At 51.6% G+C, this 13,192-nt stretch overlaps 7 protein-coding genes across 7 annotated transcripts; 5 read left to right on the plus strand and 2 right to left on the minus strand.

Annotated features, from left to right (window-relative positions):
• Window positions 1-813: 813 nt before the first annotated feature.
• SNOG_01570 (hypothetical protein) lies at window positions 814-1,779 on the plus strand (the record flags this gene model as incomplete). Its single annotated transcript, XM_001792155.1, has 2 exons — window positions 814-1,236; window positions 1,291-1,779. The coding sequence occupies 2 exons, from the start codon at window positions 814-816 to the stop codon at window positions 1,777-1,779; spliced, it is 912 nt and encodes a 303-aa protein (XP_001792207.1).
• Window positions 1,780-2,373: 594 nt separating this feature from the next.
• Window positions 2,374-2,658, plus strand: SNOG_01571 (hypothetical protein; the record flags this gene model as incomplete). The annotated part of the gene is made up of 2 exons (XM_001792156.1): window positions 2,374-2,503; window positions 2,636-2,658. The coding sequence occupies 2 exons, from the start codon at window positions 2,374-2,376 to the stop codon at window positions 2,656-2,658; spliced, it is 153 nt and encodes a 50-aa protein (XP_001792208.1).
• A 1,426-nt stretch (window positions 2,659-4,084) lies between these two features.
• SNOG_01572 (hypothetical protein) lies at window positions 4,085-5,008 on the plus strand (the record flags this gene model as incomplete). The annotated part of the gene is made up of 1 exon (XM_001792157.1): window positions 4,085-5,008. The coding sequence occupies one exon, from the start codon at window positions 4,085-4,087 to the stop codon at window positions 5,006-5,008; it is 924 nt and encodes a 307-aa protein (XP_001792209.1).
• A 655-nt stretch (window positions 5,009-5,663) lies between these two features.
• Window positions 5,664-6,914, minus strand: SNOG_01573 (hypothetical protein; the record flags this gene model as incomplete). The annotated part of the gene is made up of 1 exon (XM_001792158.1): window positions 5,664-6,914. The coding sequence occupies one exon, from the start codon at window positions 6,912-6,914 to the stop codon at window positions 5,664-5,666; it is 1,251 nt and encodes a 416-aa protein (XP_001792210.1).
• Window positions 6,915-7,387: 473 nt separating this feature from the next.
• SNOG_01574 (hypothetical protein) lies at window positions 7,388-8,533 on the minus strand (the record flags this gene model as incomplete). Its single annotated transcript, XM_001792159.1, has 1 exon — window positions 7,388-8,533. One exon carries the CDS (start codon window positions 8,531-8,533, stop codon window positions 7,388-7,390), a length of 1,146 nt encoding a protein of 381 aa, XP_001792211.1.
• A 369-nt stretch (window positions 8,534-8,902) lies between these two features.
• On the plus strand, window positions 8,903-9,505 carry SNOG_01575 (hypothetical protein; the record flags this gene model as incomplete). The annotated part of the gene is made up of 2 exons (XM_001792160.1): window positions 8,903-9,132; window positions 9,184-9,505. 2 exons carry the CDS (start codon window positions 8,903-8,905, stop codon window positions 9,503-9,505), a joined length of 552 nt encoding a protein of 183 aa, XP_001792212.1.
• A 1,225-nt stretch (window positions 9,506-10,730) lies between these two features.
• On the plus strand, window positions 10,731-12,462 carry SNOG_01576 (hypothetical protein; the record flags this gene model as incomplete). The annotated part of the gene is made up of 2 exons (XM_001792161.1): window positions 10,731-11,175; window positions 11,321-12,462. 2 exons carry the CDS (start codon window positions 10,731-10,733, stop codon window positions 12,460-12,462), a joined length of 1,587 nt encoding a protein of 528 aa, XP_001792213.1.
• Window positions 12,463-13,192: the final 730 nt, after the last annotated feature.

Here is a 13,192-nt window from a genome sequence, read left to right on the forward strand (position 1 = left end):
GTGCTTAGACACCATGTGCTCAGAGTTTTCAGGCAGTGCTTACTGATGATTGCAGCACCTGGTGAGCATGCTTATGTTTTCCTTACCTTGGCTATGCTGTACTTCTTTGTTCACCCGTGAACGGCGATATTTTGTGGACTGGACAAAGGAATCAGACGAGGGGGTGGAATGTACGTGCCTCTACCGTCAGATCCGATCTAGTTGGGTACAATGTATCTTTGTTCTTCAGGGTGGGTAGATCAGAAGCGCAAAACCAGGAAGAATAAATTTTATACAAAGCCACACATAAAAAGGTGTCCGCGCACCTTATCGTAGAAATAGGGTAGTATTCTCTGCATACCGTTCTACTATCTCTAAGCGCAAAAAGGATACGTCCGATTTGCAATCATTCGATATAACTCAAGCAGCAGGACTAGTTTTTGGCTGAACATCTTAACAGCACTTCAAAGATGGCTTATGAACTAGACTTCTCGCCTGAGAACCTTATTCCAGATATGTTGTACAAGCCGATTGACGAGGTAGTATCTGCAGAAGAGAGGGAAAAACTTGGAGGTCTAACAGTAACCTGTACGTAATCCATGTATATGAATTGCATGCGAATCACGCGCTGACTTCGTACACCGACACACAGGGGCCCGCGACCAAAAAAAGACGCTATGCCGATCATGTGGCTGGACTGTCTACAACGAAATGTGCAGTTCGTACCTATCACGACTTCATATCGAAGGTGTACGGAACAACAATGGTATGTGGAGCATGGGAAACGACTGGATAGTCTGGGATCGTCCCGGTGCAGAGTGTCGAAACGACTATATGACGCACGAATTCCTCCAGAAACAAGGTGTAAAACACATACCACTTGTGAAGAGGATGGTTGAATTCAAGGATGAAGACGGTGGGTTTAACTTCGTGGTCATGTCTCGTGCCAGGGGAGTTCGACTGGAGAGCGTATGGCCGACACTCTCCACTGAAGAAAAGAATAGCTATGCCCAACAGGTCATTGCCGCGCTTCGAGAAATGCGCCAGTTTACTGCAGAGTTCCCGCAGCGGGTCGACGGAAGCCCCATCTTTGATAATGTCATCGGGCACTGCGAATCAAGGAAAATGTGCAGGGACATCGGAAAGACAACGGATGAATGGTTCAACAACATTGATGAGGAGCTTCGAGAAGGCATATCACGCAAGTTTGAGACAAGCGATGAGATTGTCATTGAAGCTAAGCTACAGGAGCTAAAGGTGTGTTCTACAAGTCTAAACTGAAGTCGAAACAAGACCCTGACTTGATCATAGCAAAATTTCCCAGATGGAGCACCGTATGTCCTGACCCACGCTGATCTCAATTTGAATAATATCCTTGTTCACGACGGCAAAATCGTGGCCATCATCGACTGGGAATTTGCTGGATACTATCCATGGTGGGTCGAAACATACATGTCGTATCGTCGTACCGTGAGTCGCAACGGAATCGAGTTGTTCAAAATTGTGTGGGATGAACTCGACATAGACGACAAGGCTATTTACGACAAAGTGAACCCCGTCATACACGCCTGGCGGTGCTCTCCGGTCCGCCACACAGGCAACACACATTACTGGCAGCGTCCGGTGTTCTGCAAATGCCAGCCCTATGGTGGTATACTCCGGAAAAATGCCATTGATTCTGAGGAGAGACACTTTGTCGATTACAATAATCGAAACCAGTATGGACAACCTCCATACCGGTCAGAGAAGGGAGTGGATTATGCCGGAAAGAACCAAGACTTGGAGCCTAAGGAGGGTTAGTGCGAATTGATATTCTATAGTCGCGAAATATCTTACCCGCTGTTGTGTCGGTGTGCAAATTTAATACTTGATGGCCAATCTGCAGGAATTGTACTTTTCCGGTAATCGGTCGTAGCCCGTGCATTGCTGTTCTTTCACATGCGCGTATTGTCCCATCTATGTCCTTGACGTAAATGGCGAATTGAGCATCGCTTCCAACGCGGACTGCAACGCCCACGTTGTTTGTAGCTTCAAGCACTTCAACGACCGTGTCGAGCAAGCTTTCATGGAGCCTCTGGTCGGAAGGGAAATGATCCGAGTTGCAGCCGAATGAATAGATGATGTAGACTGTTTCTTTCGTGCCATCATTCGTCGGTATTAACGCTGCTCCACGGATGCAGGTTATGTTCGATGATAAGTTGTCCGGTAGCCAGAACCAGCACTTGTTTTGCTTGTCGATGGGTTTGAAATATCTTAACATCTTGTCTGCTTGTGCCTCGAGTCTTGGTAAGAGTTGATTGGGGCGCTCACGTTGCTTTGTATTTATGTTCTTATGTATCCCTACCTACGCGGCTTGTTGTCTCACATATAACCTTAAGTCTTAGACATCTCAGCATGTCTTGGACATATCTCAAACACACCTCCTCGGCGTCGATCCAGCGCCGTTTCAACGAAAGACCCTACGCTCCCTACACAGGTACCTATCTGTACCGGGCAAACGCCAAGGCACGAGCATTCACTAGAAGTAAGAGGTCAGATAAAGAGCGACGTTAGCGGACAAACATTGCAGCGATCAGATGACGCATCAAAGTTTACGAAGGTGCAATCATCAAAATGTTGACCTTGATATAGTAGTCTGTACATGTGACGTTTGTAGTCTATACCCTCTTGTTAATCTAGAGCAATAAATCACGTCCCATTCACAGGCTCTATATTATCGTATTCAGAATGTGTGCACCCCCTCTCCAGCTTAACCATACAACGAGTAGGACACCTCCGTATGCTCCTATTGGCGGATTTCCTTATAGATATTAATAAGGGCCTAGATAGCCGTTGACAGATGTCACTTTTAGACTGAACCATATAATTCTAACCTCTAAAAAGGCTGCCCGCTTATGATATCATCAGGTACATCATTGTTCGTGATAGATATTCTTAGAACAGCTGAATCAGGGGGGGTGCGCATCTTCTGAATAGCACCGATATACATCACAGAATGTTAAAGGTAAGCAAACTTAAAGGAAGAGATTATATTGATTACTAAAAAGCTATGCAGTCTTAGATGGCTTGATATCCCGTCCGCAACGATTGGTGCCTTGTGATCTTTGAAAGTCTTAGTTCGACTTTAACATCGTGGTACAGTAAAATGTTAGGTAGAGACGGAGACGCAATACATGAGACAGAACAATGCTGGCGACTAGTACTGTATACACTTAGTTTGCCCTTCCATCTTGATGCGGCACCATCTCATGATCTCGAATTGGTCATCATGGCCCGATCGGCCACCACATAACCTCTAAGTAGCTTGGCGTGAGAAATGCTTAGTTATATGAGCGAGGCGCGTCAGGATATTTTTACTCTGTAAGTGAGCGATCGGAGATCACGTATTTGGGGTTGGTCTAACGAGAAAATACGTACAAGGAAGGCCCATATAACTAGGGCTAGTGCGGCGGCCGATCACATGCCAAACCACAGAGCGCAGAGCCGCACAGGAAGGATCCGTAACACATTCAATCCTCAACCATCTTCAACGTATTCATCCCCGGCTTCAGCATTATGGCGGAATGGCGAATCACCGAGGACAATCCGATCAGAGATATCGAAGGCTTAGATCATGAACGCTGTGCGGCGCTTCACAACTACATTATCGAACTTGGCTGGACACAACGCGGACTCTCCTTAAATGCACTCGACAAAAGAACCTGGTGGGAATGCCATAGTGGCGATGCAGCACTGACACCAGACATTTTAGAGCGGCTCGAACCTGCTGTCATTTCATTTCTAAAGGCCGCCTGGCACGGATACTCTCTGGACGAGTCTGTCCCACAACACTGCTTTCATCGGTATCTAGGCCGCTTAGGCTTCCCAGACAACCTTTTTAACAATGTCAACTACGCAGAATGGGAAGATGACTCGAACAAAAGAGCGTATGTTAGCCTGTATCTAGCGAATTGGGCTTTAGGCGCGACGCATCCTCAAGGCCCTTATTCTCGCTCAAGAAAACGGAGTGGCGATCCAACATATGTCTCTTCACAACACTAACGTTACGATGAATGGTCGGATGGGTTGGCTAGATTTAGAAGTGATATTGGATAGATATATCGAGATGATAGAACAAGGCAAAGTAGTCGCCGTTGACGACACGTATGAAGGCGAACAAGAGCGCATATCGCCCTGGATAATGCCATCATATACTCAGCTGGATCTTGACGAGACGCTGGAAGCTTTCGGGGAATTGGTCAACGCCATCAGCTCAAAAATGCCGTCTCAACCCCCTACAACCGAGCCAGCCCGCGGTCTTCTTGATCTCGTAACTGGCGGGAACCCGCAAATGCTCCGCCCGCATACCTTCGCGCACAAATTCCTCTGTGACGCCCCAGTCCCGTCGTTTACGCACATTGCCCCAGGCCTGCGCATCGCCGCACAGCAACCCTTCGCCTCCGCCTCCGACTTCCCGGGCACGCCCCCACTCCCTGGTTTGGAAGACGAGGACCTGCCCGAGGAAGATCCCAACAAACTCGCCCCCCTCCTCCTCTTCTCCAGCACCCTCCCCGCACACCAGGAAACCATCCGTTCCCCCTGGGGCGAGCACATCCCCGTGTCGTCCTTCACCGGGCGCGCCCCCGAACCCGTCTCTGTCCCTGCTGGCATGTACCTTACCTGCAGAGAACCGTACGGCGTGCACCCTTTCGAGGACGGGTGTAAACTGCTTCTGCCTTATACGCTTGGCGCTAATGGATTTGCGCGAACTAGCGATGAGGCGCTAATCGGCGAGGATATATGGGACGACGGAGAGGATGTTAGAGGGCAGTTGCAACCAAACAGCACGGATCTGTATCAACTAGGGTATAACTTTTTCGTCGCGAGACACGATGTACCGCTTAAGCATGTGCTGTGGAAATGGGTAGAGATGGTCAATGAGGGGAAATGGGAAGTTAATAATGAGGGTGTTGTTGGCGGCATGGACAAGTGGAAGGAGGCGGATACTGAAGAGCATTGGATGGACTATCAGCTGCCGCTTACCTGGTGATGCATGTGCGAGAAATGCGTAGCGCATGATAATAGCATACTTTTTAAATACGAGATGCAATCAATAATATAACTTAATACTTTCAGACTGCACCTATATACTATATCGAGATTCTAATATCCACTTGAGAGAGATAAGAGTAATACCTAAGTAGTATTAAACCCTTTTTGAGTAGCTAATCATAAGATAGGTAGTATTAAAGAGCTTGCTCAATACATTTTCGTCACCGGATGTCTTGGCCGGATAGTCACTGGCCCTGACAAGAGTGCTAACTAAACGACTGATTACATCCCTAAACAGTGTCTTGCAAAATATTCTAGAACAGAAAGCGATCCCGTCGGCTCCATCCCGTATGAATCAGCTAAAGCAGTACATGGGTAGCTATAGAAGACATATTTGCACAAAATAGCTGCGGGCGGCATCCACAACTGACCGAGGTAGTAAAGCAGATATGGAACCAAAACCTTCCATGGAGCCGGAAAGGAGGTGAAGGCATCGCCGCATTGTGTAAACGAGGATCCCCGTCCCGTGCGACAATGGTAGTAACAAGTCTACAAATACACAGGACGTCCAAGAAGAGCCATAATTCATATCCATGAAGAAGAAAAACACGAAAAAAAACCCCCTTACCTCATGCTCAAAGAATTAGACAAACTCACGACTTCTTATCCTCGGCCACCAAAAACGCATCCAAATCACCAAGATCCATTCTACTCCCCCTCCTTGGATAATTCTCACCATTCCTCGCCGTCCAATTCTCCCAGCTCGTACTAACAATCCTACTATCGGGCCTTGCTCTTGCCGTCAGAAGTAAGCCTGTGCCAATATCCCCGCGTTTGACCTTCATGGCGATTTTGCCGCCGCAGACGTTCTTCAGAACATGTACGATGGGGCTCTTTTCGTCGGACCAGACGGTGCCGTAGGAGTTTTCGCCAGGATATAGGATGCGTGCCGAGAGCTTCACGCATTGGGAGGGGGTGTGTGGGAAGAGGGTGCGGACGAGATGTGTGAGGGCGGTGGGGGCGAGGGCGTTCGTTTCGTCGGAGAAGTTAGGGAAGGCGACCTCGGTCTTGGAGAGGCGGCGCTCTTGTCGTTGGAGAGGGGGGTCGAGACGAAGGCGGGGACGGGTGGGGTTGGCGTTGGCGTTGGCGTTGGCGTTGGAGCTGCGACGCTGTGTGGTGCGGACCATGGAGCGTTGGCCGAATGAGCGGCCTGAGGGCATGGCGCCGAAGGACTCGGCGACTGCGAAACTGCTTGATGGAGTCAGGCGCTCCTCGTCGCCTCCGTCGGCTGATGTTGGGGAGCTAGGCTCGGACTTTCCGGGATTGCTGTAGTATCCAGAAATGTAGACTCGTCGTGCTTGCTTCAAAAGATATGGGTACATGCTCTTCAGCACCAGGACACCATATGGATATGTGACGTATAATGACAGTCCCTCGTTATCGTCCTTCAAGGTGGGCTCGGCCTCCTCTGCGGTTGGGTTTGCAGACCGCGCCCGCGCAGTCTTGATTTGTTTCCTCCCGCGCATGTAGTCGGTCAGCTCGTCATTGACCAGGCGACAAGTCAACAACAATGCCAATGGCGCCGGCATGCCTATGGTGCTGTCCTTACGCGCCACATCGTCCATCCAGGCATTGTCGATGGCGATCTCGGGTGGCTTCGCGACAGACAGGAGAGACGCGTCTCTGGTTTGCCGTACGAGTGGCGCGAGGTCAAGCGGCAGACCCGGAATGTCATGCTTTCGCGCGCGGTCCTTGATACGGTTGCCGAAGACTGTAATGTAGCCCGCGCTGATGGTAATGGACTGTGAGTCGACGAGGAGGTAGTCGTATATTTCGCATCTGATCTCTGTTGGGAGCGATAAGAAGGCGCTGTAGAGAGTGCTTGAGTCGTATCTTGAAGTCATGATGTCGTGTGCCGTGTGTCTAAAAAACCAAAACCGTGGCAGGTCCAACAATTTATTGCAAGTGCAGTGGCAGCATGAGTCGCTGATGTGTTGTTGTGGTGGCAGGTGGTCGCATGGGAATGATCAAGCGTCGTCGAATCATGCCCCGCTTGCCGATCGTGAAACCAACGATATAGCGTATGGTAGCGCGCCAACGAGTCGCGCCATGCCCATCGCTGCGGCCCGCTACCGCTTCGAGACGAGGAGTCATCGTTTCCATGGTAGACGTTATCGATATCCCAATCAGATCGTTGCCACCGTCTGTTTGTTTACAATTATTCACGCCAGGCTCTGGTTTCGGAAGACAACAACATGCAGGTACCAAACACTCTCGCCCTGTCCATGGACCGCTGTCCTTTATGCATTGCTACAGTGGGTATCTTGGCTTCCAATGTTCTTTGTCTCTCGGCCGCTCCAGGGCTTGGTTCGGATATCTAATCTGTCTCGCTGTCCTCGGCGCGCTGCTGTTCTGCCAATCTCTGAGCCTCCTCCCACTGTTGGGCAAACTCTCGCATGCCTCCTCCCCCGTCTTTACTTGCATCCACTACATCCTTGGGCAGCTTATGTGCGCTGTACTGAGGCGTCGCGAAGCCATATGCTTCGGGATCATCTCGACGCACCAGTCGAAACTCGGGCTGCCAGATCTCCTCGATGTCATCGTCCTCCGAGTCATCAGCACCCGACGATTCGTCAGCACCCGTCCGCCCCGAGCTGCCAGGCTGAGCCAGTCGAAGCCGCACAGTAGTCTCCTCTTGTTCGACGTCAGGCACATCCATAGTGAGCAACTCCATCCATGAGAACAATAGTGGGTCGGTTCGCAGCGCCCAAGGATTCACATCTACGAGCCAGACTTTGTCGTGTGGCGGAGGTACGTATACATCAAAGGTGAAGTTTGGGTCTGGAAAGGTGTTTCTCAGCCTGAGTTCAAAGAAGTCCTGTACAGCATTGCGCAGCTTGTCCTGCATGTTGAACAGAAAGTCGAAGTGGTTGAGATCTCGCTGGCACAGCGCGATCAGACGTCGATCACGCACGAAGCACCTGAACTCGACGCTCGGATTGAGCGTAATCCACTTGCGCAGTACGAGATGATACGGTATTTCCTGGTCATCTTCAGAGCTCTGGTCGGCTGTGTCGTCAAAGGCATGCGCTAGATCGTGGGTGACGAAGTCACTGCTCTTCAACAACAGGTAGATATCGTTGGGTGTCCGGCATTCCATGCTATTAGTTGCATTCATCCATGTCGCGTCCTTTGGGGCGCTCCAATTCAGTTTTGGCGCCACTTTGCCGCCCAACTCCTCAATTGTGCGCTCGATGGCTTCGTGGGTGTCGCGCCAATCGACACTGGGGTCCGCTGCTGCCTCATCGTCTTCATCGTTGTTGTCGGCGCCTGAGAAGATGCCACTATCGTTGTCCGACCACGTAGGGTTATCACCGTCTTCCGGTGGGAGGATAATGCCGTCAGAGCGCAGATAGTCGAGAAATGCAGCTGGTAGAGGAACGAGGCGTGCTTTGGGTGTAACGGCGCGGTATCTCGGAAGAGTCAGTATTACCCAGTGTACTCGATTCTCAATGTTCGCCATACCTGGGGTGCCAGCTGTGGTATGAGCAGTTCAGAATATGCTTCTTAGTCACTGGCGGGAACGGCAGCTCTGTCATGCCTTCAGTTGATGAGGAGAACACAGGATCGGGTCCTGATTCCTGGGACGTCATGGTGGTATCTGAGGTGTCTTGGGGCGAGAGTGAAAAGAAAGTGGCAGATTCATAAAAGTTGGTGGCTCCATTGCTGTGTGAGTCTTCGTCATTTCCGCCGCGAAAGTTTTGGCGGGGCAAGTTCCATCCATGCGTCGCGTGAAGCTCGGGCCCTCCTCCGAAACTCCGCCCGACAACTTTCATCATTGCTCATCGCGCTTCTCCACGGTGCAGTTTGTCGACCAACAACTACCGATATCATGGCAGACAACGTCGGACTCACTACGCCAAGGGGCAGCGGCACATCCGGATATGTCCAAAAGAACCGCTCGCTCCTCCGACCACGCGACAAGACTGCGCCATACCCCAAGGACTGGGAGCACGCAAAGCACCGCCCACGGCAGCCAGACGCGGCAATCCTCGAGCACGAAGCGAAGCGTGAGATCGAAGTCAAGGTCCTCGAACTGAGGGATAAGCTTGAAGAAGAAGGGTGCGCCATCATATGTGGAACATGGTCGAACAACGAACTAACGTCGTGCAGTGTCGACGAAGACGAAATCGATGACCAATGTGAGGGACTGCGCCGGAAGCTTGACCAAGAGAGGAAAGACGGCAAAGATCTGGGTCCCAACGCGAAACGACTCAAGTCCCACCAGGTCCACGATCTCGCCAAAGCAAAGATGGAGGAGAGTGAGCGGTTAAGGAAGGCGCTGGGCATCAGCGCAGACTACGAGGAAGGCAGTCACTGGCGGAAACAAGAAGAGCGCATGCGGGATGGTCTTGCGAAGAGAGAGGCCGAGGACGAGATCAAGACCGAGAAGGCCAGGGAGGCCAGGAGACACAAAGAGGAGGACTCAGAGTGAGCTTTCGCGAATCGGTCGAAACTTCCTTTGCCCCCTCTATGGCAGTGCTCCGATCACTTTTGCTGCAATGCGAATGCGTCTTTGCGCCCAGGTGTACCATTACTTATAGCACCACTCATGGGCCTTGACAAGCACGCATCCATTCAGCGCTCCACCCATACTGCACGACTAATGATATCGATGCCATTCGATGCACCGTCAGTTCAATGCTAAGCACACGAATAAAGCGGCCAGCACTGCTTGCACAGTACCATGCACTTCGGTGTACTGCTTACTGCTTGCGAATCGGAGACGAAGATTGTCAATTACACAAGCCGCAATTGGATGATACCAGGACGGGAACCCTTGAAGCGAATGTGAGACAGCGAATTAATGAATCGAAGAGCTTGATCAACTACCGTGTACCATCCACTTCCAAAAAGACTTCCCCACGATCTAATGCAGGAACATTCGCAAGGCACTGTCACCGGCCGCGCTGCTTCTCACTAAGGTCGACCTAGTTCATAAAGTGGGATGATGTGCAGCAGGGTGCAGTAACACTAGGATCTGGGGTACTGATGTCAAACCACGAGGATGACTTATTCGGACATGCGAAATGGCCTGGAGACCGTCGAAAATCCTGCAACCTAGCATCCTTTTCGACGACTACTGGCCCTCCAATCTTCATGATAGCAGTTGCACAATCAGAAAACTTCATGCAAGCGAGACAGAGACAGGGTCATGCCAGGTAGTGCATGCTCATCATGGCTGTGGTAAGCCAAATGCAAATGCAGAGCACGAACCAAGACGATTATTGCGCATTGGCAACACGTTCAAACCCTGGGCAGGCCAGACGTTGACAGACCCACGTCAGGCCGCGTGGGGACGTCTGAGATTTTGAGTGGTCAGCACACGGACCCGCCAGCCCAGGTTTGGACTGGGTTCAAAGTGGCACACCTCGGCGGCGGACCCCAGTGCGCCGCCTTTCTTTAATGACACGAACGACAGGGCTTTCCCTATGCCTCCTCGTCACATATGTGGGTGTCACGGCCTCTGAAGCTCTTGGGAGAGTTGTAGCGTGCACCTAAAAACACATGCGGTAGCCGAATCCTGCCATTGGTCACCATAGGTACCTTCAGGCCCGGTGTCTTGGACTAGGTATATTACCACACTCTCCGCAATCCGAGGATATCGTTGTCGCTTCCCGTGCACCACCATAGCACGTTGTGCGCTCGCGAGTGCTACGATGCTTCGACCGTTAGCTGTCGTCCGCGAGACATGGAGTCTCTACACGCCCCTCGAGCGGCGGAACATCTTCATCTACATCGCCGGAATCATGATGTATAAGTTCGGTCTTGAGGCCTTCAACGGATCCGTCATCGCTTTGGCAACCAATCGCTACGACGCTCTCGAGCAGAAGACGCACATCTCCATCACTTTCCAGCGCGTCGGTGTCTTGACGGGACTGAACCAGGCATTTCAGTGCGTGGGATCAATTCTCATCGCGCCTCTGATCAAGCGGTATCCGACCAAGAACGTCTTGGCTTGCGCAGTGCTCATCTTTGGCTTCATGAGCAGCATATTGCTCATCCTGGATGCTGCAACTGGTGGAACGTTCAGGCCTCGCCAACATCCGCAGAACGATTTCAGCTACTATGGCGACTACAATACCGATGGAATGATACCTATCTGTAAGTACCTTTGTATTTTCCGAGCCTTGGGATGCTCAGTTCGTCGTAGCCTGAGTCGCGAGAGCATGCCACCTGAGCTTTGCTCTGGAAAGGCATGAAGGGTTTCACTATTGTGAATGCAACGAGCTTCGCTGACCGCTCGCAGTCTGCGTCTGTGGTGTGGTGTACGGCATGGTCGAACTGATTCGCCGGGTCATTCCGCGGGATCTTGTAGGCGGGAACATTCAGAAGCTCCGTCGTATGGATTCTCTCGTTCACATTTTCTACGAAATCTCGGGCACGGCGGGCGCCTTCACTACAGCACTCGCCCTCATTCCCCACTTTGGCAACAACTTCTCCTTCATCATCACACCGATCTTCTTTGCTGTGGCCTCGATCCTGTGGTGGTTCATTCAAGATGGGATAGAAAGAGATACCCGAGCCCTCGTACTGGAAAGCCAGCCATCCTACGTCAGAGCAGTTGCCGGTGGATTCTACCTCTTCTTCGAGTCCTGCTGGACAGGCGGAAAGATCATCTTTACACACAGAAAGTTTATCTGGCTGCTGCCCGGATACGCCGTCGCCCTCTACGGACATCGATATCTCGAGAACGCAATCGCACCCGCAGTCGCTCGACGCTATCTCGGCAACTCCGCCTGGGCACAGATCATGGTTGGAGGATCGAATTTCGGTGAACTCCTTGGAGCCCTGTTCGTGTTCATGTTCACGAATCTGGTTCACACACCTATGCCCTGGCTGCGAATCGATGCACTCGCACTTCTCATCGTCTGGTACCTACCTTACTGGCACCCACCCAAGAATGATGTCGGTCAAGCTTGGATCGTTGCCGCAACCTTCATGCCTATCAGCTTCGGCTGGGCGGCGGGTGACGTCTCACTTGCAGCCTACATCCAAGCCTCGCTCGCCCGTATCGAATCTCAGACCCAGAACGTCTCTGCCCTTGGTGCTGTAATGGCTTTCCTGTACAGCACGTACATTGTAACCTACGCCATCGCTTCGGTCTGCCTCGGCACATACATTGACCGCGTATCGGATAGAAACAATGACGAGGTGCAGTCTGCTATCTTCAGCGTAGCGGGCGTGCAATTCACAGTCATTTTCGTTCTGGTCATGACGGCGACATTTGTACCCAAGGGCGCATTTTCCTTGAACCCCAAGATGCTCAGCGAGGAGGACTTGGATACGGATTTGGAAGACGAAGATCTGGAGTATGTACCTGGTGTTCAGGTTAGGAGCAAACAGAGTCACGAAAGCCACGAGATGACTAGCAGAGCAGACAGCTCATAGGGCAGTTGGGGGAATGTGTTTATTGATGTAGCGATTTAGCGATATAGCGTTCACAGGTCTTCGTAGGTCAGTCTTAGAATACGAAAATTACGACTTATACACTGCTCCCTAATCCAAACATGTCTCTCGACAGTCCTGCATATCATCGCAGCGTCAGCCAGGCACAGAATAGAATGGCCCATCCTGCGCCTATTCACCCGCACAAAGCACCTCGATCAGCACTCACGAGCCTGTGACACGACAGATGCTTCGAGGCCGTCGTTCGGCCCACACGTGGGATGCTTGCCAGTGCTTATTGAGTCTCCCCAATCTTAGCGATGATCGAACCACGATGGCATATGTAGGCTTTATATCTTGAAACAGAAGGTGACGTCCGCCGCAGTCCGGCAGCAACACAGTTTGGACGTGGAGGTCCGGAGCCTCCGCCCTCTGCCAATCCGACGGCCTTAAGTGTCCTTGGCATTTGCTGTTGTCGATGCTGAGGATGGGGCTGTGGCAAATCAGGAGGGGACCGCCGGGTGCTCGACAGGGGGAAGTCGCATCCGCAGGACGGCGCCAAGCACACGTGGACCGCATGGGCTGCGCGACTGGACAGGTGCTGCCCTCCCTCCCTAGGCACCCTATCATCAACGCCAAGCAAAGCTTCGTACCTTCCCACTCGCAAGCCATTTTACTTTTAATGGAGCGCCGGGCAGCATGCGTGCAATTTGTTCTGGATCGCGCGCCTACG

Source organism: Parastagonospora nodorum, assembly GCF_000146915.1.
Source record: "Parastagonospora nodorum SN15 chromosome Unknown scaffold_2, whole genome shotgun sequence".
NCBI lineage: Eukaryota > Fungi > Ascomycota > Dothideomycetes > Pleosporales > Phaeosphaeriaceae > Parastagonospora > Parastagonospora nodorum.